The 27,747-nt window shown below is 45.6% G+C and overlaps 1 protein-coding gene across 3 annotated transcripts in view; it reads left to right on the top strand.

Moving 5' to 3' along the window:
* The window catches only part of COBL (cordon-bleu WH2 repeat protein), a 459,548-nt gene that overhangs the window by 209,370 nt on the left and 222,431 nt on the right, over positions 1-27,747 (top strand). For all 3 annotated transcript variants that reach the window (XM_030205475.1, XM_030205461.1, XM_030205468.1), the window contains exon 4: positions 17,799-18,027. In XM_030205475.1, coding sequence (XP_030061335.1) covers positions 17,799-18,027 — 229 coding nt within the window. The remainder of the gene's footprint in view (positions 1-17,798; positions 18,028-27,747) is intronic.

The following is a 27,747-nucleotide window of genomic DNA, read 5'->3' as shown; positions in this document are numbered from 1 at the left end:
TTCAATCATTCTTATTTCAAAGGTCTTACGTTCCTGTATTGTTTTAAAATTACCTTTCAGTATTCTTACTGTGAAATCACTGTTGCAGTGTTCTGGTCTTGTAAAGTGTTGGCCCACAGGAGTGGAGGCTTGACTGGCACCGGCTATTTTCATATGATGTCTGTGCAGATTGAATCTTGTCTTAAGCATCTGGCCTGTTTCTCGAATATAGCATCCTTCGTTACATTATTTACACTTAATGATATATACCACATTGGAAGATGAGCATGTAAAATAGTCCTTTATGTTGAAATCCTGAAAGTTGAATAAATGGTGGATTCTGAATCTCCATTACATGCCCTCCTCAAATATATAATTCTTGAAAATAATTGCTGCTTAATTTCCTCAAAAATTACTTTAAAACACTAAGAGCCCTGTTTACTAAGCAGCATTATAGGTGCCTTAATGTCTTTAACCATGTACGCACCTACAATATCCCTGTAGGCACCTGCACAGCGTGCTTGCTAATTGTAGGTGCGTTAAAAACGCTAACGTGCCTTATTAAACAGGACACTAAAAACACCATGCGTTCCAATGATGTAATTTGCATCATCATAGCAAGAGTGAAATGTTTAAACATGTGATATATCATTAATCAATTGCTTAAAACTGGAAATAAGATGTTGATGTTGCTAATATCTTTACTTGGAAAGCATATAAACAAGTACATAAGTGAAACATAAATATATACATAAAAATATGTTTTAAACAAAGAGACAAAAGTAACAAATATAACCATATGTCCTGGCTGTAAAGCACTAAAAAACATTCAAAAATGGTACTATGGCTACTTTCTTTGCTTAAAGGCATAAAAGCAATAAATAAATAAATAATGAGAATTTCAAATACAGTCACCAATATAAAACACTTCACTTATCTTAAATGCAAGCCAAAGGATCTAATTATCTATTTAAACCATTCGGATGTATTGTATTTCGCTGCAGACGACGATAGCCTTTTCCTGTTGCAGCAACCTGCTACATTACATTACATGGACATTTATACCCAACACTAGCCTCTAGAGTTCAGTGTGGCCCACGTCAAAGAAACTGGGAAGTCCTGGAAATTTACAATAAACATATAGGGCTAGATTCTATAAATGGCGCTGAAAAAAATAGCCCTTAACACTATTCTGTAAACCACGCTTAAAGTTAGATGCAGTTTATAGAATAATGTCTAGTGCTGGGAACCACGACTGCATGTAAGCGTGACAATTTACACCAATGAAAAGCTGGTGTAAATTCCCACATGTAAATTAGGCACAAATCCTGCTAATTCTATATGAATGAGTATAAATTTTAGGAATGCCCTACCCGGTCATACCCCTTTTTCGGATCTGCACACTAGAGTTTATGTGCACCTCTATAGAGTACGCTGATGTGTGCATAAATTCTAATTATTGCCAATCAGTACCAATAATTGCTTGTTATTGCCCAATTATCATCACTGATTGGCTTGTTAATCAATTGAGTCACACGTGCAAATTCACACACATAGATTGGTCCCACAACTCAAAGCACCATAATATAGAATCTGGGGGATAATAACTTATTTCATTGAAATAATAACTTATTTATTAAATAGAAAAGTTTTCAAATATTTACGAAATATTCTGTAATTAGTTGTCTAATATTTGTCAGTAGTGAATTCCAATAAGTACAGTATCTGCTTAGTAAGGAAATAAAGATGAAAATACTGTTTTGCAAATAACCATATTTGGCTTGGGATGATGCAAAGCCAGATATTCTTTTGGATTTGGCTTGGAATTTCTTTTTTTTCTTAAATTTCCATTTTTATTTTTCTGACCTTACAATACAACTAAACACTTGTTATGGCAAAATGGAGATAACATAATGAAAGAAATATTTTTCATGACAAAATCAAGAATTCCTTCTTAGCCCACAAATAAGAGGAGGAGCAGTACATAAGAAAAGGAGATCAAACTGCGGAAATATTAGGAAAACCGATAGCAGTGGTTACGTGAATACCTCATCCTACATTGTAATACTTCAGTCTTCCGTTATTCCTAGTTGAGATCTTCTTTAAGTCCAGGAAAGGCTTAAGTTGTTGTGGAGCAAAGAAGATATAGTTTGTCCTACCATATCTAACCAAATGTTTGCAAGGGTAGCTCAATAAGAAAGTCACACCCAAAGATTTAGTGGTCTTTTTATTAAGGGGTGCTAACAGATTTAGCACGTGCTAACGATTAGCATGCTCTAAATGATAAGAATCTCATAGACATATAAGGGGGCATCTTATCATTTCATTAATGCATTTTAGTAAAAGGACCCCTTAGTCTCTTGTCTCAATGCTAAAAATGCTCTTCTACGATCCTGAATATTTTTAGTCACATAAGGGTGTATACCCAAATCCTTTGATTGTAAATTCCTAAAATATAGTCTCGAAACAGTATTGAGGTCCTGTTCAAATAGAAAAGACACCAATAAGGTGGCTCTTACAGAATCATCTGAGATTGAAGACTCCTGTAGTGCTGATACATTCATAGCATCCAACTTTTCTTCTTGATTTAAGGCCCCTGATGCTCCCCCTACATTATTTTTTGAAGGAGAGGAAATATATTAAATCCTGCTCAGAGGAGGAATAGCTTCCAAGGATTAATTCTATATTTCCATTATATATTTTTTAAGGATATCTAGAGGGGGGGGGGGGGCAGTGGCGTACCAAGGGGGGGAGCGGTGGGGGCAGTTCGCCCCGGGTGCATGCCGCTGGGGGGGGGGGGGGCCGCGCGCCTGTTGGCCAAGTCCGCTCGTTCCCTCCCTGCTGCTCCCTCTGCGCGGAACAGGTTACTTCCTGTTCTGGAGCAGAGAGGGAGCAGCAGGGAATGAGCGGACTCGGAGCCGACAGGCGCGCGGCACCCCCCCACCAGGTAAAAATGCACCTGGGGGGGGGTGTAATTTTGCCGGGGGGGGGGGGGCGCATTCGCGATCTGCCCCGGGTGTCAGCCAGCCTAGGAACGCCACTGGGGGGGGGGGGGGGGGGGTATGTCTAGAGACCTTGGAAAGTTTAAGAAATGAAGATTAAGTCTTCTATTATAGTTTTCAATCTGTAATTTATCCTTAACAATAGAAGATGTAAGATCTTTCAAAGTTTGAACATCTCCTTGGATATTGTTGGATTTGAGAGGAATATTCCATTTTTATCCCATCCAAATTCTTAGAAAGTAAGTCAACTTTAGTCACTAAGGGGTCTTTTTACTATGCCGCGTAAGTTGTGCCGAGCACACGCCAAAATGGAGTTACCGCATGGCTACCGCGTGGCTCATGCGGTAATGTCATTTTTGGCATGCGTCTGATATGCACGGCCGCAAAATAATTTTTATTTTCTACCACGCGTATCGGACGCACGCCAAGTGGCATTTGGCGCATGTGAGACTTTACCGCTAGGTCAGTGGCTGGCGGTAAGGTCTCAGACCCAAAATGGACGCACACCATTTTTCATTTTGCTGCACGTCCCTTTTTGGCAAAAATTTTTTAAAAGTCCTTTTTTAACAGGTGCCCAAAAGCCATGCCTACACTACCGCAGGCCATTTTTCAGTGCACCTTAGTAAAAGGACCCCTAATGACTTCTGTAGGCTTTGCAACCATCACATCCAGCTTTTAGAGAGCCAGCCAAATGCTCTCCAAAGTCACCGCCACGGGAGCACTAACGCCAGCAACCACTCCGCGCTTACTCCAAGGTTGTTCTCTTGCACGGTTCCAGCCACAGGTTGGATGCCCTCATTCGGTCCCCTCTGACCAGTGATTTCTGCAGAAGAGGGAAACCCTGTCTCTCCCATGGGGTCTGCCAGACATGGTGGAGGATTGAATGCTAGAGGAGATAAAGTTACTTCCTGCCCCTGGACCTCAAGCACTCCTTCACCTGAAGCAACAGCGGGACAAACATTTCCAATTCCAGATAATAAGGGTCTGGCAACATACCTAGATATCAATTGCTGCATGGGGGAAGATATTTTGGCTGCTAAGGGTGCAGCCTTAATCACCCCTTTCCGCTTTGTACACAGCATTAGTCCCAGGGAAAAGAAAACACCACAAGGAATGCAGCTCAAAAATAAGCCATTTTCAGCCGTCCAGCTTCACACTACCATCTTGGCCACTCTCCTAGAGGTCTGGTTGTTTTAACCTAAAAGGATGCCCACTAGAGATCAGCTGGATTGGAGTTTCTAGTGCATAGATTAATCAAAGTTTGCTTATAAACCGGACGAGGAGTTAGGAAAGAGTGTGGGCAGAGTTGCGAATTACACGCATATTTCACAAATATGAACATTAAGTATGCACTAACATTTTTGCCTGGGGATATATTGTTCGTGACTTCAATCTAGGTGCAATTTCTTCAGGATTTATAAGACATGTAAATACCGGTTATAAAAATAGGTACTTTTCTGTCCTATAACCTAGACACTGTTTTAACGTTAGCCCCTGTTGGTTTGATTTTGTAAGCCTTTTATGCACATAAAATGCTTTGCTCACAAAAAAGGCAGTGGTATATCAAATGTATTACCATTACACATTTACAAACATTGCTTTGGGGTACAGATGCGTGAACGTGCAGACTACCTATGTTTAACCCAAACCTTTATATGATATGCTTGTAGACATTACTGGGGTAGAGATTGGGAAGAGCAGGGTCCTAGCTATAAGATGTTGATGTTTATAATTATTATGAAGGCTTTCTATATTGCCTTTCCTGGCGTTTAGGTCAAAGTGATTTACAGACTATAAAGTTAAGAAACATCATTTACAAAATAGGAAAGAAGAAAACTCTCACTCAAAAAGGTAGCAATTAAGATATATGTGTATGTTATAAAATATTTGCTTTTCTTCAAAAATTTGACTTTGAAAGGTCCAAGAAAACAGTGAGAGCAATATATAATCCACCGCAAAGCCCAACGCTGGTAATTTTACACTCATACGTTAGCAGCTACTAATAATATTTATATCTGAATCCAGACGTCGGTTGTGTTTCGTTTCACATGGGCTTCAGAGGATCATGATCAGTGTATTCTTTTTTTTTTATATATTGCTAGTTCTATTTAGGGCACCATTTTAGGTAGCTAAGGGGACCTTTTACCAAGTGGCTATAAAAGGTGGCTAGCGGTGGTATTGGCGCGTGGGATTGCTGCACAGCAAGGCCACCTTTTATTGCAGTAGGTAAAAGGGCATTTTCAGAATACAGGCAGTAAATGGCCGTGCGCTACTTAAAGAAGTGACACGCAGCCATTTACAGCCGGAGGCCTTACTGCCTTCTATTTAGGAGGCGGTGAGGGCTCTGGCAATAATCAGGTAGCACATGGTACTGCCATATTCTCCGAGGACAAGCAGGCTGCTTGTTCTCACGACTGGGTGACGTCCGCGGCAGCCCCCACCAACCGGAAAGAAGCTTCGCGGGACGGTCGGCACGCAGGGCACGCCCACCGCGCATGCGCGGCCGTCTTCCCGCCCGTGCGCGACCGCTCCCGCCAGTTCCTTTTTTTCCGCGACTGGAGAGAGTTGTGCTTTTGCCGCTCTCTCTGTTTCAGCCGCCGGATTTTCGACCGCGTTTACGCGGATCGTCGCTTTGCTTGGATTACCTCTCGGTTTTCCTTTTTTCTTGTTTGTTTAAAAAAAAAAAAAAAAAAAAAAACATCTGCGCGTGTGGAGCACGCGCTCCCTTTTTCCCTCGCTTCCAGCGGGGACGCCACGTTGCGGCCTAGTGGTCGCTCGGTCGTTTATTTTTTCGTGGTGTGATTTTAGCCACCATTGACGACTTTGACTTCGCCGACGCGATTTTTCCGTCGATGTCCTCGAAGGTCCCGAGTGGATTTAAGAAGTGTGGTCGCTGCGGCCGGCCGATCTCGCAGACCGACACCCACGCTTGGTGCCTCCAGTGCCTCGGGCCGGAGCACAATCTCAAGTCGTGTGCTTTGTGTCTCGGTCTCCGGAAACGGACTCAGGTTGCGAGGCAAGTTCTGCGGGACCGTCTTTTTGGAACTTGCGCCGGCCCCTCGACCTCGACGGCATCGGTATCGAAGGCCGGTTCTTCGGTACCGGTATCGATGCCCGAGACATCGGCACCGATGGCAGCGACCCCAGGAGAACAGGTCCCGTCGGCCCGCCGGTCCGCCGGTGAGAGTGGGGTTGAGAGGCCGCGTGGGCAGTCGGCCCCGGTCACTCCCTCAGCTCGTGAGCCACGGGACCGAACCCTGTCTGACCCGGTACCTCGAGACCGAGGGGGATCGACCTCCTCCTCCTCCATGCCCTCCGGCGCCGGTGACGTGCATCGGAAGAAGGATAAGAAGCGCCGTCACCGGACGCCCTCGGTGCATCCTGAAGAGGAGTCGACGCCGAAGCGTCATCATCGAGAGGAGAGGTCTCCGTCGGTTGTGGAGGTACCGACGCGTCGGGGTTCCGGCACCTCGGTGCCGTCTCCTGGCCCCCAGCAGCTTCCGGCACCGACACCCTTACCGGCCCCACCGCCTTTTCCGGCAGCGGGCCTGGACGAGTGCCTCAGAGCCATCCTTCCGGGGATCCTGGAAGGGCTGATGCGCCAGGCTGTGCCGACGCCGGGGGTGCTTGCGCCCTCGGCGCCGATGACTGTGGCGCCGGCGAGCTCTAGCCCGGCGCCGGGGACGTCGACACCGCCGCCGCTTGCGGTGCCGGTCTCGACAGCCACGCAGGTGGAGTCCCCGTCGACGTCGATGGAGGGAGCTCCGTCCCCGCCGGCGCGGGAGTCCACCGCTCGACGACACCGAGACCTTGGTGCCTCGACGTCGAGCCGGGCCCGGTACCGGACTCAGCTACATGAGCTAATGTCCGATACCGAGGATGAGGACTCGTGGGGGGAAGAGGAGGACCCGAGATATTTCTCCTCCGAGGAGTCTACGGGCCTTCCCTCGGACCCCACGCCGTCACCGGAGAGGAAGCTCTCACCTCCTGAGAGTCTCTCCTTTGCCTCCTTTGTGCGGGATATGTCTATCAGCATTCCCTTCCCCGTGGTCTCTGTGGAAGAGCCGAGGGCCGAGATGCTCGAGGTCCTCGACTATCCATCACCACCTAGAGAGTCCTCCACGGTGCCGCTGCACAATGTCCTGAAGGAGACGCTGCTTCGGAACTGGGTGCGACCATTAACTAACCCCACCATTCCCAAGAAAGCAGAGTCCCAGTACAGGATCCACTCTGACCCAGAGCTCATGCGGCCCCAGTTGCCCCATGACTCAGCGGTCGTGGATTCTGCTCTCAAGAGGGCACGGAGTTCGAGGGATACCGCCTCGGCGCCCCCGGGGCGGGAGTCTCGCACTCTGGACTCGTTTGGGAGGAAGGCCTACCAATCCTCCATGCTCGTGACCCGCATCCAATCCTACCTGCTCTATATGAGCATCCACATGCGGACCAATGTGCAACAGCTGGCGGACCTGGTCGATAAGCTCCCGCCGGAGCAGTCCAGGCCTTATCAGGAGGTGGTCAGGCAGCTGAAGGCGTGCAGAAAGTTCCTGTCCAGGGGGATTTTTGACACCTGTGACGTGGCATCTCGTGCTGCGGCCCAAGGTATAGTGATGCGCAGGCTCTCATGGCTGCGTGCCTCTGACCTGGACAACCGCACCCAGCAGAGACTGGCTGACGTCCCTTGCCGGGGGGATAACATTTTTGGTGAGAAGGTCGAGCAGATGGTTGACCAACTGCACCAGCGGGAAACCGCTCTCGACAAGCTCTCCCACCGGGCGCCTTCAGCACCCGCCCCCACGGGCGGGCGTTTTTCCCGGGCCCGGCAGGCTGCACCCTATTCTTTTGCGAAGCGTAGGTACAACCAGCCGGCCCGAAGGCCTCGTCAGGCACAGGGACAGCCCCAGCGCGCTCGTTCCCGTCAACAGCGTGCGCCTAAGCAGCCCCCTGCGCCTCCACAGCAAAAGCCGGGGACGGGCTTTTGACTGGATCCACGGGAACATAGCCGCCCTACAAGTGTCCGTACCGGACGACCTGCCGGTCGGAGGGAGGTTAAGATTCTTTCACCAAAGGTGGCCTCTCATAACCTCCGACCAGTGGGTTCTCCAAATAGTGCGGTGCGGATACGCCCTGAATTTGGCCTCCCTGCCTCCAAATTGTCCTCCGGGAGCTCAGTCTTTCAGCTCCCATCACAAGCAGGTACTTGCAGAGGAACTCTCCGCCCTTCTCAGCGCCAATGCGGTCGAGCCCGTACCACCCGGGCAGGAAGGGCGGGGATTCTATTCCAGGTACTTCCTTGTGGAAAAGAAAACAGGGGGGATGCGTCCCATCCTAGACCTGAGAGGCCTGAACAAATTCCTGGTCAAAGAAAAGTTCAGGATGCTTTCCTTGGGCACCCTTCTGCCAATGATTCAGAAAAACGATTGGCTATGTTCCCTGGATTTAAAGGACGCATACACTCACATCCCGATACTGCCAGCTCACAGACAGTATCTCAGATTCCGCCTGGGCGCACGGCACTTTCAGTATTGTGTGCTGCCCTTTGGGCTCGCCTCTGCCCCACGAGTGTTTACAAAGTGCCTCGTGGTGGTAGCGGCCTACCTACGCAAGCTGGGAGTGCACGTGTTCCCATATCTCGACGATTGGCTGGTCAAGAACACCTCGGAGGCAGGAGCCCTTCGGTCCATGCAGTGCACTATTCAACTTCTGGAGCTGCTGGGGTTTGTGATAAATTACCCAAAGTCCCATCTCCAGCCAACTCAGTCTCTGGAATTCATAGGAGCGCTGCTGAATTCCCAGACGGCTCAGGCCTACCTTCCCGAAGCGAGGGCCACCAATCTCTTGGCCCTGGCCTCGCGGACCAGAGCGTCTCAGCAGATCACAGCTCGGCAGATGTTGAGACTTCTGGGTCATATGGCCTCCACGGTTCATGTGACTCCCATGGCTCGTCTTCACATGAGATCTGCTCAGTGGACCCTAGCTTCCCAGTGGTTCCAAGCCACCGGGAATCTAGAAGATGTCATCCGCCTCTCCACCAGTTGCCGCACTTCACTGCTCTGGTGGACCATCCGGACCAATTTGACCCTGGGACGTCCATTCCAAATTCCGCAGCCCACGAAAGTGCTGACGACGGATGCATCTCGCCTGGGGTGGGGAGCCCATGTCGATGGGCTTCACACCCAGGGTCTGTGGTCCCTCCAGGAAAAGGATCTGCAGATCAACCTCCTGGAGCTCCGAGCGATCTGGAACGCACTGAAGGCTTTCAGAGATCGGCTGTCCTGCCAAATTATCCAAATTCGGACAGACAATCAGGTTGCAATGTATTACGTCAACAAGCAGGGGGGCACCGGATCTCGCCCCCTGTGCCAGGAGGCCGTCGGGATGTGGCGTTGGGCGTGTCGGTTCGGCATGCTCCTCCAAGCCACGTACCTGGCAGGCGTAAACAACAGTCTGGCCGACAGACTGAGCAGAGTCATGCAACCGCACGAGTGGTCGCTCCATGCCAGAGTGGTACGCAAGATCTTCCGAGCGTGGGGCACCCCCTCGGTGGACCTTTTCGCCTCTCAGACCAACCACAAGCTGCCTCTGTTCTGTTCCAGACTTCAGGCACACGGCAGGCTAGCGTCGGATGCCTTTCTCCTCCATTGGGGGACCGGCCTCCTGTATGCTTATCCTCCCATACCTTTGGTGGGGAAGACCTTACTGAAGCTCAAGCAAGACCGCGGCACCATGATTCTGATCGCGCCCTTTTGGCCCCGTCAGATCTGGTTCCCTCTTCTTCTGGAGTTGTCCTCCGAAGAACCGTGGAGATTGGAGTGTTTTCCGACTCTCATTTCGCAGAACGACGGAGCGTTGCTGCACCCCAACCTTCAGTCTCTGGCTCTCACAGCCTGGATGTTGAGGGCGTAGACTTCACTGCGTTGGGTCTGTCTGAGGGTGTCTCCCGGGTCTTACTTGCCTCTAGAAAGGATTCCACTAAAAAGAGTTACTTTTTCAAGTGGAGGAGGTTTGTCGTGTGGTGTGAGAGCAAGGCCCTAGAACCTCGTTCTTGCCCTGCACAGAACCTGCTTGAATACCTTCTGCACTTATCGGAGTCTGGCCTCAAGACCAACTCAGTAAGGAATCACCTTAGTGCGATTAGTGCTTACCATTATCGTGTGGAAGGTAAAGCCATCTCTGGAGAGCCTTTAGTAGTTCGATTCATGAGAGGCTTGCTTTTGTCAAAGCCCCCTATCAAGCCTCCTACAGTGTCATGGGATCTCAACGTCGTCCTCACCCAGCTGATGAAACCTCCTTTTGAGCCACTGAATACCTGCCATCTGAAGTACTTGACCTGGAAGGTCATTTTCTTGGTGGCGGTTACTTCAGCTCGTAGGGTCAGCGAGCTTCAAGCCCTGGTAGCCCATGCTCCATATACCAAATTTCATCACAACAGAGTAGTGCTCCGCACCCACCCAAAGTTCCTGCCGAAGGTGGTGTCGGAGTTCCATCTTAACCAGTCAATTGTCTTGCCAACATTCTTCCCCAGGCCGCATACCCGCCCTGCTGAACGTCAGTTGCACACATTGGACTGCAAGAGAGCATTGGCCTTCTACTTGGAGCGGACACAGCCCAATAGACAGTCCGCCCAATTGTTTATTTCTTTCGACCCTAACAGGCTAGGGGTCGCTGTCGGGAAACGCACCATCTCTAATTGGCTAGCAGATTGCATTTCCTTCACTTACGCCCAGGCTGGGCTGACTCTTGAGGGTCATGTCACGGCTCATAGTGTCAGAGCCATGGCAGCGTCGGTGGCCCACTTGAAGTCAGCCACTATTGAAGAGATCTGCAAGGCTGCGACTGTGGTCATCTGTCCACACATTCACATCTCATTACTGCCTCCAGCAGGATACCCGACGCGACAGTCGGTTCGGGCAGTCGGTGCTGCAGAATCTGTTTGGGGTGTAAATCCAACTCCACCCTCCAGGACCCGAATTTATTCTGGTCAGGCTGCACTCTCAGTTAGTTGTTCTTCGTAGGTCAATTTCTGTTGTACCCTCGCCGTTGCGAGGTTCAATTGACCTGGGTTCTTGTTTTGAGTGAGCCTGAGAGCTAGGGATACCCCAGTCGTGAGAACAAGCAGCCTGCTTGTCCTCGGAGAAAGGGTATGATACATACCTGTAGCAGTTGTTCTCCGAGGACAGCAGGCTGATTGTTCTCACCTACCCTCCCTCCTCCCCTTTGGAGTTGTGTGTTTCATCTTTTGCTAGTTATTCAACTGGCGGGAGCGGTCGCGCACGGGCGGGAAGACGGCCGCGCATGCGCGGTGGGCGTGCCCTGCGTGCCGACCGTCCCGCGAAGCTTCTTTCCGGTTGGTGGGGGCTGCCGCGGACGTCACCCAGTCGTGAGAACAATCAGCCTGCTGTCCTCGGAGAACAACTGCTACAGGTATGTATCATACCCTTTACTGCTGGGCACGCCTACTCCCTACCCACCAGCGCTAGAAAATAAAAACTATTTTTTCTAGCACCGTAAACGGAACTACCGCCGGGCGGTAGGGCCGATTTGCCATGTGCTAACCTGGCTGTAGCACTACCGCCAGTTGATAAAAGGGTCCTTAAGTGAAGCCAGATGCCAACATTTAGGCAGGTCAATGAAATATTTGATACTACATTTTGTCATAGTTTTTTGATAATATGGAAAAATTATGTTCTTACCTGATAATTTTCTTTCCTTTAATCATACCAGACCAGTCCAGACTAATGGGTTGTGCCCATCTACCAGCGGAAGGAGACAGAGAAAATAGTTCCAAGTAAACAGCCCCTTAAGGGTATTGTGCAGCCTGGATTGTTCAGTATTTCGAATAGCCAAGTAATGGTGCTCTGAAGTCTAGAAGAATACACAGTTAATACCAAACAGGCAAACTCTTGGAGCCAATATGCAGAACCTCACTGTTCCTGCTTGGCCAAAGGCAACTGCAACCTCCCCTCACAGTAAAGTAAGCAGGAGGGAATGGTCCATACTGAGCTTGCCCAAGCACATAGAGATCTACCCCTGAATCCGGAGAAAGAACTCTGTGATCCCAAGTAACAGGAGTCATACAGAGCTGGCACAACAAGTGGCAGGAAATTGAATAGAGAAGATGAAGTAGGCAGTGCTGTAGGACATCCCACCGTATTGAAGAGTTGGGGAACAACCAGGGATACCTAAAGGAAACAACACTGTGACAGACTTTGGCCAGGGAGAGCATCTGGACTGGTCTGGTATGATTAAAGGAAAGAAAATTATCAGGTAAGAACATAATTTTTCCTTCCTTGTCATCTATAGGAGACCAGTCCAGACTAATGGGATGTAGCAAAGCAGTTTCCCAAATATGGGGGGGGGGGGGGGGGGAAGAGAAAAGAAGAATGCAGAAGATTGAAAAATCAACAAAGCTGTACATACAGCAAAAAACTGATCAGCAGAAAAGGATTTGAATATCTGAACCACCAGGCTACCAAAATGGAACAGAGTTAGACACTAGAAAAGGAACTGAAGCCGTTGGACGTAAAACAAATGTCTTGAGCAAAAGAAAAATTACGTACTCCTGTCCCGAGAGTAGCAAAAGAAGCAGCAAAAGATACTCATACCAAAGGACCTCCACCCCTTGGAAGGAAGACAACAGTCATATCTGAGCAACAAGGAGAAGAACTGTCTCTCTTAGACCAGGATCAACTTCTCCAAACCCTGGAAGGACAAAGACTAACTCACAAACCTGCCGGTCTGCCTTGAGTCCAAGATGGTCAGATGAAGTGACCCTAACAGGTACTAGGAGTACACAATCCTAAACAGTGCACCACACTTCATAGAAGAAAGGAAGCAAGGCCCAGGAACCTCCCAGACCCGCGCCTAGTGAGAGAATCAAACTCCACAGAACAAGAAGAGACTCCAGAGTCGAGAGAACCAACTAACTGGCACACTAGTCTCTCCAGGAGAACCATGAAGAAAAGGACAGCAGCATATCAGGGTACAACCATAGAAAGAGAGTACTACTAAACTAGCTCGCTCTGGACTTAGGGATGAAAGAACAGAGCCAAGAGAACAAAAGGAGACAAAAAGAGAGTCGAGAGCCACACTGTAGAGAAAAGACCCCCAAGGTGCCAAGTAGCCACAAAAGGAGCAGAGAAGAATTCAAACTCCAGCAATGAAGAAGCTTCTCGCCAGCCACCAAGAAGCTACGGCAAGAAAAGGTGCTACAGGAATGGTAGCTAACAGGAGACAAGACAGCCTTGTCTAGCAATCTAAACTGCGGTATGCCACAGCTGCCGAGAAGTACTATATTCAACCCGCAGAAAAGAGCTGGGGTTGACCAACAACAGGGCCGTGCCAACACAGTAAGCGGGGTAAGCAACGCAGGGGGACGCCGACCTCTGGAGGGCGCCTACCGTTTCCTGAGGTCAGCTCACTTGCAAAATGTTTTACCTGAAGCTGTGATTCTCCTCTCTCCCCTCTTTGACCACAGTGCTCACTGAGGCAGGCAGACTCTGCTGAAGTTGTTAGAAAGAATACAACCAGTGCTATTTATGTCTTTGGTGTGAGATGAACTCCTCATTCAGGGTGAGCTTGAGCAACATTCAAATTAAAGAGAACAGCCAGGTTTGGAGAGAGGTGTGCAAGTGAGACTGGGGAGAAATAAAAACTAAATAGTGTAATTGTTAAAATCTGTAAGTGGTTCAAAGTTTTTGTTTTTTTTCTCTGAGCTTGTACACCAGAGGAGGGCATGACTGCAATGATGTTTGCATAATTATAGGTAACCGGGTAGCTACAGCTAAAAGCCATTTCATTGGCTGATGGTTCCAACAGTAGTTTCAGAGGAAGCTTTTAGCTGACGTGTAGTGTAGAAGAGCTGGTAACTGAAAATCCTTGGATAGGAAGAGTCTGTGATGTGTGAAATATATTTTGCTTTAATGAAATTGCTAAACTTTAGAGTCAGAGACTTATCAATGATCAGAAAAAGAAAGTCACCAGACAACAAAGGTAGAGAAAAATCATTTTATTTTCATTTTAGTGTTTGGAATATGTCCACTTCGAGAATTTACATCTGCTATCTTATTTTGCAATGTATAGCAATTTGTTTCTAAGAATATTGCTGACAATTACTGTCAGTGTGGCAAGTGGTGAGCGATCATTTTCACGGTTAAAAATCATAAAAACTAGTAAAAAATGCCCGTTTCAAAAGGGAAGGAAACGGGCGCTAGCAAGGCCATCCCCCACCCTCCCTCCCTCGCTGTTCCAGACTCTGCCGTCCCTCTGTTTTCACCCCCCTTTCCGTGACCCAGTCGACCCCCCCTTCTCGGCGAAAACCATCCCCCGCCGCCATCCGGTACCTGTGCTGACAGGGGACCCCAACCCCCATCAGCAGAAGTCCTGTGCTGGCCTTCAAGGCGTTGTTTCTTCAATGATTTTGTGTCCAAATTGCTCTGCGTGCATCTGACATCAGACGCACGCAGAGGAACTTGAACCGAAGATCATTGAAGAAGCAATGGTGCGAAGGCCAGCACAGGACTTCGGCTGATGGGGATTGGGGTCCCCCATCAGCACAGGTACTGGACGGTGGCAGAGGACGGTTTTCGTCGAGAAGGGGGGGGGGTCAACTGGGTCGTGGAAGGGGGTGCAGTGGGCTGTAACACAGGGGGAGGAGTAGGGAAACACGTGGAGCGTGTTTCCTTACTCCTCCCCTTACTTTGGTATCAGCCGTCACTGACGTCAGTGCGAGCCTGCCTAGCAGACCACCTCCAAGGGAGGCACGGTCCCAGGCACATCCTGTTGGAGGTGAGAATTATTATATAGGATTATTTGCGATCAAGTATTTCGCAAGAAAGGCTTGTAAGCCTTGCCATGATTGCTATTGAGAATGATATATGTGCCCAGTTAGATATCAAAGATTTAATTACTAATTTCGTGAACATGATAGCACGAAAAGCTAAGTGGTTGTAAACCCTCTATTTGTTCAGCAATCCCACAAAGATGCACTCCATCTTTCAGCTCCTATTTCCTTTGCATCTTGTGCCACACGGGGGGGGGGGGGGGGGGGGCACCAGAGACCCTAGGCATGGCCCTGACCAACAGGCAAAGGTGAAAATACGCTCCACAGTCAGAGACTGAACTGTGCTCAAGGGACAGAAACGAAGCTGTGCTCATCAGACAGAGTAGGATCCGTGCTCAACGAGAACAAATGGATTTGCACTCAAAGCACACAAACTGAGCCACACACCATGGGCAGAGAAAGAGTTGCACAACTCTTGCAAAGATAGAAATGCACTGAACAAGCAGAGAAGAAGCTGAGAATAACAGACAGAGGATGAGCAGTGCCCCACTGAAAGAGCTGGATGTTAGAGGTACCTACAAAACTGAAGCTGCGGTAGCGATGGAACTGTGTATAAAACGCAGACAAGGAGCTGCTTTCCACATGCAAACAAGGAGCTGCGCTCCAGACACTGGCAAGCAACTGCGCTCCACACGCCGAAAAGGAGCTATGCTTCCTAAACAGACATGAAGCTGTGTAGCACCTGCAGTCACAGAGCTGGGCTCCACATACCACCCTGGAACTTTGCCCAATTTGCAGAGAAGAGTTGTGCTAAACATACAGAGATGGAGCTACACTCAATAGGCGGTGGAGCTGCGTTCTGAACACAGACAAGGAGCTGCGTTCCACACGCAGAGAGAGAGCTGTATGCCACACACAGACAAGGAGCTGTGTTCCACAGGCAGACACAGCGCCGTGTTCTACACGTAGACACAGGACTGCGCCCCACACTCAGACCTGCAGAGAAAGAACTACACTCAGCATGTGACAATGGAGCTGTGTTCAACATGCAGAGATGAAAGGTTGCAGAATAAGCAGCGAAGGAACTTCACTCAACATGCAATGATAGAGCTGTCCTCAACATACAGCAACGGAGCTAAAGCCAACCTGAAACTAGAAAAGGCAAAACCGTAAGGCTTGGTTGTAAGAAAAAATGGACCAAGTAAAGTCGCCCAAGTGCTCGTCAGGGACGCCCTTCTTTTTTCCATTATTGCTCGAGGACGCCCATCTGTTAGGCATGCTCCAGTCCCACCTTCGCTACGCCTCCGACACGCCCCGTGAACTTTAGTAGTCCCCGCGATGGGAAGCAGTTGGGGATGCCCAAAATTGGCTTTCGATTATGCTGATTTGGGCGACCCTGAGAGAAGGACGCCCATCTCCCGATTTCTGTCAAAAGATGGGTGCCCTTCTCGTTCGAAAATAAGGCTGATAGCCAGTTAAGTGTTATATTCAGCACTTAGCCAGCTATGGTGAACTGCATAAAGATAGGACCACTTAAACGTCTGTCCTATTTCTGTGGTTACCTTGGCTGGATAAATGCCCCTCCCCAGTAGCCGGTTTGGAGTTTGGTGCTAACCAGACATTTTCAGCGGTATTAACTTGATAAAAACTCTTGAAAAATGACTGGTTAGCCCCAAACAAGCGATTTAACCAGGAGCTGTTTGTGGCCAGTTAATTTACTTTGAATATCGACCCGAATATTTGTAACAATATAATAGTGTAGTTTTCCTCAGAAATATTTCCTTAATTGTTACTTCGAAAGGAGTGAAGCCTGTGAAAACTGGGATTGCTTTAATCAGTGGGATTTGAATTAGAGATTTAAGTATATGCATTGTTAAATAATTTCTGGTTTTTAAAAGAGAGAGAATGTAATCAGTTGTATTATTTCTAACTAAAATTTGGACAATAAGTATGTTCTTAGTGAAATGAATTGACTATACACCGTATTTGGACTTAAGAAGCCAACCAGATGATCAATGTGGAATAATGAATTAGATGAGTAATATCTGGGGATAATCAGGTTAATACCAAGTTTTCTTTTTCTGTTTACTGTTTAATTGATCTCCTTGTCTTATTTCACTCTCCCTATTTTTCTTCACTTTGTGGTCTAAGAAAGAGAAAGATTGTATATAATCCATATATCTAGTTGGGATTGTTTTCTTCTTATATTGTATTAATGTGCAGTCATCTCTGTATTACTGTTTGCAAGTGACCCTTGTAAAATGAAAAATTATAAATAAATGATGTAAAAAAACCCAAAACAACAATATAATAGTGTAGCCTTTTCTTCTTTCACCTCAAAGCAAGGTCCTTGGCTATACTTTTTCTGGGTTTCATTGGCCCAGAGAATGTGAATATATTAACTTTGCAAATGTAGGATGGTCTTCCACACCTGTTGCATACTTTAAATCTTTAATGTATGATGGAAAACCTTACTTTGTACTCAGGTGTATAAGGTAAAAACATGTTTTGTATTTTTTAAGAACTTAGACTTGTGATATGCCACCCTTGCACTCCACAACAGCATGTACCTTCTCAATTTCTGCTTTGGGTGGCAGAGCCCCGCTTTCCTTTTCATTTATCCTCCATTCCTGTCCTTTCATGCAGGTGTTTTCTGTGCAGTTCAATGTTATTCAAAGGATAGCAATTGCATTTTTTTTTAGCCTCAGCCTTTGTTTCTAGTCTTTTGTTCACCTGTTGTGACTCACAAATTCTTGGCTCCATTAGGAACGGCAAGTCTAAGGTTTGACAGAAAGTGAGATCAGCTATGGAAGGCAGCTTCAGTCAGAGACACTGTATCTCTGTTCTGTCTGCTGGGGTCCCACCCCTCCCACCACACAAATGAGTCACTAGATTTGAATGTAGAGGATCAGGTGAAAGAGAGAAAGGACAACCTACCAGCAAAGTGCATACCATTGACTGTTGCTGTAAGCGATCGATCGAAGAGGCATCTGTGGTAGAGCTACGGGGACTGAGGCTCTTGTCTCTGCTTTTTTCAGGTTACGGTGAGGCTGGTGGTGAATTTCCAGAGGACACAGAAGACGGTGGTAAGAGTAAGTCCTCTGGTGCCCTTGCGGGATATCCTTCCTGTCATCTGCGAAAAGTGCGAGTTTAGGCAGGAGGACGTCATATTGCTAAGGGATGAGGCATCCCGGGAGGAATTGCCCCTCTCCAAGACTCTGAATGAGCTGGATATAAAGGAACTGTATGTCTGGAGCCACCAGAGAGGTGAGTCTAGGCAAGTGTTTTATGTAGATGCTTCACAACCAACTGGAGGTAGTTCTGTATACTCTGTGAAGGTTCATCTATAGATATGTCATCGCGTTTTATATGAAAAATAAGTTTTAAGGATACAACTTTTCTGTTTCTAAATGCTTTTTTGTTATCTTGCCTGGAGAATCTGGGCACCTAATATGCTATGCTTTCTGCTCCTTGTGACTCTGGGCAAGTCACTTAACTCTCCATTGCCCCTGGTACAAAATAAGTACCTGAATATATGTAAACCGCTTTGAATGTAGTTGCAAAAACCTCAGAAAGGCGGTATATCAAGTCCCATTTCCCTTTCTGTATACACTTTTCTGTTGGTCCCCCTTTCTTCCCTGTTGTCTCTCTTTTGATCTTCCCCTATTCTCATGCTAGCACTACCAGGATATCATATAGTATGGGATGGGAGCAACCCTGACTACAACTTCTCCGTTTAGATATAGAGCAGGAGAAATTATGCAGAAGAATCTGAGCAGTAGAAGAACGGATGCCACATATATCTGAAGAGGAAATATTCTAGAGAGAGAGAGAGAGAATGAGAATGTGCAGAAGTAGCCAGTATGCTGTTATGCAGCATACACCTATGAGCATTCCCAGTTATTTGTTTTTATAAAGTAAAATTGGGAATCTAGGTCTGTTGTCAGAGAGTGATAGCTCAGTGCTGTATATCACAGTGATGAGAGCTGTTAGCTGGTGCTACTTGGATCACAGGTGGAGACCCTGGAGCCAGGTTGGTTGCCAGGTGAGTCTGACAGCTGTCATACAGGAAAGGTGTGTGTATAGTAAACAGAGCTGGGGCAAAGTTAGGGCTTTGTCTGTTGTTCTTCCAGCATCCCTGCCTTCTAGCAAAACAGATGGCATTGGTGGTGGTGTCGCCTGTGACAGCAGCTGTGAACCTACCTGTTGTTGAGGAGGACTATGGCAGCAGGAAATATGAGATGCCACATGCGTGTCATTCGATGCAGTGAGAGACAGCAGTTGATACACTAGAGTCTGCAATACATTTTCATGTGACTGAAGTTCAAAAACTTTGCACCCCATATAAATACGGCCCACTGTAGGCCAACCAGCTCTTGTGTGAGAACTGGAATTGCTTCCAAAATTCCCAACACAGCATCCTTTTTCTCTCTTTCTCTCTGTCTCTGCTCACCTGCCCAGAACCATCACCCCCAAACCCCTCTTTCGGTTTGCCTGCCCATTTGATAGAGGCCCCCTGTGCAGTTGCTCAGGTCACACATGCCCCAAAATTGGCTGTGTATATGATGAAATACCTTTCCAGCAAAAGCTTATTTTTTAGCTTTATACATATGTGTGTGTGTTTTGTATATAAATAAAGTAAATGTGTGGTGCAGAGAGTGTGGTCTGGGAGTCTTCAGCATAAAAATGGTGGGGTCGATATTCAGCTGACAGTGGTGAGTGTTTTTTTTTTTTTTTTTTAGCTCCCTCCGACGTTATTCCCAGATACTTAATGCCAAGCCATGTCTGGATACTGGCATTGAATATCTGAGTTTATGATGCCAGCTATCTCATACGCAAGTTAAGTGCAATATTCAGCACTTAACTGCCTAAATGACACCACATAAAGATAGGACTGACTTTCATGCAGTCCGATTTGGCTGCTGAATATCGATACTTAACCGCATAAGTGCTGACTCTGCCCCTGGACCGATACACAAAGGGGGGATCCCTACATCTCATTTGCGTACGATCCCTATTGTGCATTGGTCGCTATTTGCGACTCGCTAAATTTTCCCTTGGCACCCCTGTTTAATGGGTGCCTTTGTGCATCGGCCCCTAAGCAATGCTTTACTGTAATACTAAAAATAATTTGTCTTCTCTGTGTGTCTTATTCGGATTGTAACATGGAATAGGCAAACCTCTATATTATGTATCTGTACAGAACTACACACTCCTAGTAATGGTATGAAGATATAAAATATTAGTAGTGGTGGTTATTTATATTTATATGTAAACATTGCATGGCAACATCTTCACATCAGAGGTTTTGTGAAAGTGCGTTGCTCTGTCTGGAACAGAAGCAGAGCATAGGCTAACAGAAGAGTAGGCTATCAGTTCCCCTTTCCTTTCCCACCTGCGTCCTGCACCCTGCAGGTATTTCTGATAGACTGAGTAATGAATGCATTAGAGGCTGGTGGTTTCAGTGGGTGGGAGGACACCTGGGGAGGGGCAGAGGCATGCTGGTTTTTGAAAATGAAGTCATTACTGCTTGGTGATGATCACCTGCTTAAGGTACACATGCTGCTGGATTCTTCTTGCCATGGGAAACCCCATGTGAAGGAGAGAGGGGCAGAAAGAGTCATGTCCTAATTAGTTAGAGAGTCTCTCCTGGCCTTGCCCTCTATCCTTTTCTGATTGGTGGTTAGAGGAGAGGGACCTTCCTCCATGTATGTTGGTGGTACTGGATTTTCTCAGGGATCTCAGTTTGTGTCAGTGACTACATCTGGCATCTTTGATTGGACCACCAGGAACCCAACAAAACCGGTACCTGTTTAACTGCCCCCTTCCTGCCCAGTTCATAGCTGTACCACAGACCAGACTGGTCCTTATTTTGGCATCTCTGTTCTTGGTGCTGAACATTCCATCGTACCTGCCTGCTTCTGCTTCTCTCTGCTTCCTCTCTTGATCCTGCTCTTCAGAATTTGATCTTGGCCTTGTTTCTGACCCACAGACTGCAACATTGTGTAGCCTGGTTCTCCAGTATGCTCCACAGTTTAGATGATCTTTGCAGATGCAGCTTGTATAGACTGTCATTGCTTCTGCTTTATGATGACATGGCACCTCTGGCTGAGTGCACTTTCTTGGAAGAGGTCATGCTTGGCTGCCCTTTTGCAGCCTAGTGGTTAGTGCAGCAGACTTTGATCCTGGGGAACTGGTTAGTGCAGCAGACTTTGATCCTGGGGAACTGGGTTTGATTCGCACTGCAGCTCCTTGTGACTCTGGGCAAGTCACTAAACCCTCCATTACCCCTTCGACCTGTATATACTATGTAAACCGCTTTGAATGTAGCTGCAAAAACCACAGAAAGGTGGTATATCAAATCCCATTCCTTTATAAAGGTTATTGTGTTTTGAGCATTTCTGAGCTCCAAAGAGGTAATCTATTTCTAACAAATCACCCTCCTATCCCATTGTTCTTTTGTAAAATGTGACTACGATGTAGTTTGTCAATGATATACAATTTAAAATCTGTTCATACATTTAAAAAAGAAGCATACTCATTTTTTTTTATGAACTGGCAGATCTCCTCTTTTTGTTTCTCTCCAGCTCAATTAGAACCAGATTAGGATATGATGCCATGAACATATATTCTCACTACTAGGGGATTTAGCCCCTATTTTTAATATATTTCCATTCCATTTAAGTAATAATCAGTTAGGGCATTACAGTGACCATCCTGGCTGGGAGCCATGTAGACTGGGCTCCTGTATAGAACCTTACAACTGTGGACCTTGACTTTGACTAAGTATCACTCCCGTGCAATAAAAGCAACTCATCACCCCCTTTAGCTGATACCGGATCTTCTGAGCCACTGGACCAACCTGCAAGCATGTAATTTTAATGGTTTTTGTTTCTTAGGTTCCCTGAGCAGTTACTGAAACCTCCCTCCCCCAGCAGTTCATAGATATCTGTTCCTTGAGGGTCAGGTGATATTCACCTGGGATATTCTTCAGCTGTGTTTGCATGTTTTACTTCTAAGGCTAGTTAACGTACGTAATTGGACTTGTTACAGGCCACAATAACTGGAAATGTGCAGCGTCCTACTAAAGAAAAGGGAACGTGTCTGTTTGCCTGAGGTGTACGATTCAAGATCTGGAAGAGCGCTCCATCTCTTTCAGAGTAAGCCTGCCACCCAGGCTTTCAGAAACTAGCAAAGAGGGGCTCACGTTACCTTCCACTTGAGCAGCACATGACGGGCAATTCTGTAACTAGGCGCTTACAGTTACCCCCTTTCTAGGCGTAACTGTTGAGAAAAATAGCACATATGCACGTAAACGCCCCAAGTGCTATTATATAAGGATGCGTAAGTGTTATAGGGTTGGATTCAATAAATGGCGCTTAAAATTTGATGGACAAATAAAAATCAGCGCTGAATGATATTCTATAATGGATGAGATAGGATCAGCAGCCTTTATAGAATAGTGCATAGTGCTGGGATCTGCGCTCAACTTTGGGCTAAAGGTGTTACACCAGGGGTGCCCAATCTCGGCTCTTGTCAAGTCGGGTTTTCAGGATTTTCCCAGAGAATGTGCATGAAATCTATTTGCTTACAATGGAGGCAGTGTATACAAGTAGATCCCATGCATATTCATTGAGAAATCCTGAAAACCCGACTGGATTGCGGCCCTCGAGGACCGAGGTTGGGCAACCTGGTGTTATACCAAGAGAAACCAGGTGTAAATCCCAGTGCACAAGCTGGGTGCGGGTCCGCAACTATTCTATAACACTGCACACATTTTAAGGGAACGCCCCTGATCCGCCCATGCCTCTTCCCTAGCCACGGCCTCTTTGCAGATCTGCATGGAAACACTCAGCCGCTATATTATAAATGGGCATATAAATGATTGTTGCCTGCATCTGCCATTTCTGCCCCATTTCGGTGCCTGGCATCCATTAGAATGGTTTTCTGCATTGAAAATTCAACGCAGAAGTAGTAGTGGAATGGAGGAGTATCCTAGTGGCTAAAATCCTGGGGAGCTGGGTTCAATTCGCACTATATCTCCTTGTGACTCTGGGCAAGTCACTTAACCCTCCATTGCCCCCAGTACAATACTTGTGAGTTCACTAGGGTCAGAGAAAATACCTACATATAATAAATGCAAACTGCTTTGATTGTCCCACAGAAAGGCAGGATATCACAGAGGTCTATAAAATAATGAATGGAGTTGAACGGGTAGATGTGAAGCGTCTGTGCACACTTTCCAAAAATACTAGGACTAGGGGGCATGCAATGAAGCTACAATGTAGTAAATTTAAAACGAATCTGAGAAAATGTTTCTTCACTCAATGTGTAATTAAACTCTGGAATTCATTGCCAGAGAATGTGGTAAAGGCAGTTAGCTTAGCGGAGTTTAAAAAAGGTTTGGACGGCTTCCTAAAGGAAAAGTCCATAGACCGTTATTAAATGGACTTGGGGAAAATCCAGTATTTCTGGGATAAGCAGTATAAAATGTTTTGTACTTTTTTGGGATCTTACCAGGTATTTGTGATCTGGATTGCCGATTGTTGGAAACAGGATGCTGGGCTTGATGGACCTTTGGCAATACTTATGTACCCTTACCCTTTACCTAACATTCGGTACCATATATAGAATTCCCCTTGTATGTGTGGGCGGGGCTCAGAATACTGTAAGTTCCACGTGCCCTTGCTGCATTTGGCTGCCTGCAGTTACACCAGGATGTCCAGATGCTGTTATAGAACAGGCTGTCAGGCTGTCATCACATAGCATTAGAGCGCCTAAAAGGAGGCCCCCACTTGTGTTTAAGAAGACGTGGGATTTGTTTTTCATATGGAATGTTAAGTTTTTGTATTTTTATGAGTGTTTGATTGTGATCCGCTTAGTGATAGCTGGAATATAAATGGGGAAAATAAATAAGTAAGTTCTGTGTAGAGGCTGGAATAGGTTGTGCACTATGGTTTCCTAGCAGTTCTAAAAATGAAAAATATAAACTGTTTTAAGTCATGCAAGATTTTTTCTTACCCCAAGGTTTCCTCCCCTTCATTCTACAATGTCTGTCTTTCCCTGAGCCCTGTCTCTCAGACCTGCCGTCTTTCTCGACCGTTGTCTTCCATGTCAGCATAACAGTCTGTGGGAGCTCATGTTCTATAATACAGGAAAGGCCTGACTAACTCATTGTGTAATTCTGAGAAAGGTATTGGTGACCTTATTTGAGCCTTGAACCATTATCTGCCAAAAATATTTTTTTTGTGAAGTCTGAGAACTTGGATTGAATGAATGAATGAATAATAAGTATTATACTATTGTGGTGAAAGGAGCCTATGCTGCTTATCTGCTTCCATTTCTCTTGTTCTGATGTAATGTGGTTAAGAGGATTAACGGTCACTGTATGCCTTACTTGGATGAGCCAAAATTGAATGAGCCAGTTTTAATTAAGACCGTAAGGAGATAAGATGCACCGTACTGGATCAGTCAAAGTCCGTCGAACACAGAAGTCTGTCTGATGGTGACCAGTTTGCATTGTTTTAAAAATAAGAACCTGGCAGATCTAAATCCAGGTCCTGTTTTTTTACCTTTATGAAATTAGTTTATTTACTTGGGCAGACTAGATGGACCATACAGGTATTTATCTGCCGTTACTAGGTTTTAGCCCAATGAAAGACAGTTTCACATGCCTTATGTCTTTGAGCCTGCAAAGAGGTGGGATAAGGTGGGATACAAATGCAACAAATAAATAAATAAAAATTATGCATGTAAGTGCACTAATTAGTGGCACTTACGCTACACTACATGATATTCTATGAGGTAGCACGTAAGTGTGAGAGGGGCATATATGTGGGTATAGCATGGGCGGAAACAAAAAAGGGTTCGAAGTTTCCACAACAGTTCAACAAAAAATAAAAAAGTGGAAAAACACAACTTCAAGAGATCAATCCGAGACAAGGGGTGAGATGCTCCAGGAAAACTTTATTAGGGACCCTGAATGCTTTTCTTATCAAACAGCTAAGTTGTAGGACATGCTACAGAGCCTCTCAAGTTTGGTTTCACGTTCTTTGCTATGTCAATAATAACAAGACAACATTTTATGAGCTCCATTGTCTGTCAGTATATTCTGTGCAACTACTGATCGACCCCTGATGAAGGCTTTTTTAAAAGCCGAAACACGGACCGTGTAGGGTCCCTAATAAAGTTTTCCTGGAGCATCTCACCCCTTGTCTCGGATTGATCTCTTGAAGTTGTGTTTTTCCACTTTTTTCTTTTTTATAGCATGGGCGGGCCATCAGCATGGTGCCAGCTTCTGTGCATAACTTATTGAATACTGTGTTATATACGTTGCATGGCACAGGTGCTCCAACTTTCACCAGCCATAGACCTGACGTAAGTGGTCGTGCCTAAATGTAGGAGCATCGGTGCCAATTGGCACTAGTTATTCTATTACAGTATCTTGGTGCCAAGAAGCTGTTATAGAATTGGCACTCAATGCAGGGCACTGAGGCACCTAATTTGAGGTGCCAAGTTATAGAATTGCTCCCTAAGTCTATGTGGCTAACGATTGCTAATAGACCTTTCCTCCAGATACTTTTCCAAATCTTTTTTTAAATTCAGTTACTCTATTAGACTTGGCCCCATTCTTACGCAACAAATTCAAGAGTTAAATAATTTAAAGATCTTCCTGGTCCTTATCCAGTTATCTGAAGCAGTATACAAACCTGTGGCATTTATTGCATGGAGAAAAGAGCAATAGGTCTTTATAGAGCCATGTTGGAAGAACTGAAAGTATTACTGGAGTTTACTTTAAAAAGGTGCTGTACCCATTGTTTGATTTCAAGTGTGTTAAGGAAAGTGGATTTTCAGTTATACATCACTGTGTACTGTGGTGTTATGTGCAATTACCCTCTCAGTGAGGAGTGTCATGTAGGAGATAAGTGATTGCAGAATGGGAAATTGTGTAGGGCCTAAGAATCCGTCAACCATACAGAATTATTTTGCAGGCCTATAAATCTACCTCATAAGGCATGGGCTTTGCATACTTTCTGTATGTACAATTTTAAATTGTCTAAAGTTACACAGTACATTTTAGAAGTCTCAGGGATTGTTTACATGTGCTGGAAGCAGATTTGTACATTTTAATTGTTTTGTAATTATAGATTAGATGTTATTTATATGTAAATAGAGCAGAACACAGGGATTTAAAGGAAGCGTGTTCTGGGTAGTCTTTTGCAGTCTACATGTGTGGCTGTATTTTAGATCATCAGGAAACATTTACAGCAGTGGGAGAGAGACAAGGAAGGAACCGCATAGGTTCTCAACACGCAAAGTTTCACCAACCCCAAGGGGTACATGTACCTCGTGTTGAGATACTGTAGAGAATACATGTATACTGTTTTCTTGTGCCGTTTAACCTAGGAATACTCAGAGGTTCATTTAGATTGGAGCACAATTCTCGAGGAAGATTACAGGCTCTAATGAGAAAGCTTAACTCGATTCTAGTCATGAACACAAGATTTTATAAATTGTACAAAGAGCTTTAAATTTTACTCTAAACTTGAAAGGAAACCAGTGAAGATCTGCCAAGACTGGAGATCTTTAATCAAAGCTCTTAAAGCCAGCAGTAATCCAAGCTGTGGCATTTTGTGCCATTTGAAAAGGTTTAAGCATTTCATGTGGCAGGCTAGTAGAGATCAGATTACAGTTGTTCCTAATAGAATCAAAACCTAATATATAACCAAGTACTCAAAAAAACCTTTTCTGTGTATATATAAAATTGACTGTAGAAATAAAATGGGACATAAAACATGAAACACAATGCACTCACAACTGCCAATTTTTATACACTTTTTTGGCTAAACTGGTGTTGGTTTCATCATCATTTGCCCCACATTTTATAATAAATCCTGTGCAATCTAACATGTATAAATGCGCCTTCCCCCGTTTTGTTTGTTAAATCACTTCAAAAAGTATGAATGCAATCTCCAAAAATAATTATTGATCAAAACGCTTAGGCTTTGTTACAAAATGTGGGACAAATAATGATGAAATCAACATCAGTTTAGCTGACAGTGCACAAAAATATGCTTTTGTGAGTGCACAGTGTTCACCGCAAGACATGTTGTAGATTTTACATAGCAATGAGCTGTTGTACATGCATTTCTATGTTTTGTGTCTTATTACTATATAACCTGTGGTGACTTAAATTTCACCATGCCACTGCTAAAAACTCTGCGTTAATACCTTTTAAGTCACATTAAATGTGTGTTATAAACATAACAGCACAGAGAGGGTCCAAAGTACAAAGCAAAGTCCAGAATACAACAAAAAGCACCAAGAGCCTTCAATAACGGGACACAGTTCCTTTAATTGTAAAACTGAAAAGGCCAATCTTTCAATATGGACCCGACACGGGCCGTGTTTCGGCGCCTGCGTCAGGGGTTATATGTGTTCTGATATAAAATAGATGCCGTGTGCAGCAATAAAACTTCATCCTTATGAAATAAAAAGAATTTGATGCACTTCATAAAGTGATCGGTTGGCACGTTGAGAACAAAAGGGTCCCTTTGTTATTTATAAAAGACATAACGCAGCTTGAAAACTACTCCCCCTCTAAATTTCTTTCAGCCTATGTTTCCATTTCCCTAAAAGCAAGTAACCCAAAACTTCCTGCACTCTGACTCCTATGAGTTACATTGTCCAGTGCTGCTTACACTGGAAGCATGTGACTGGGATTTGGTGTTAAATAGGGTATACTGATGTTTCTGATAACAATTTCACTTTTAACATCGCTTCTTTGGAGCAGGACATTTTTCCTCATTATCAGCTATCATTGTCTATGGTTGGTCCTGACACTCATCTTTATAAAATTTTCTTAAAGAGCACACTTGTAAGTAAACAATGATCTGCCAGTAATACAAGATTTTATAGTAATTATTAATGAATAGAAAAAATGTTGTATTGCTGATCTCGTTAAGGACCTCTTTTACTTAAGTGTAC

Source organism: Microcaecilia unicolor, chromosome 1 (assembly GCF_901765095.1).
Source record: "Microcaecilia unicolor chromosome 1, aMicUni1.1, whole genome shotgun sequence".
NCBI lineage: Eukaryota > Metazoa > Chordata > Amphibia > Gymnophiona > Siphonopidae > Microcaecilia > Microcaecilia unicolor.
Note: the sequence above shows the minus strand (reverse complement) of the source record. Positions and strands in the feature narration are given on the sequence as shown.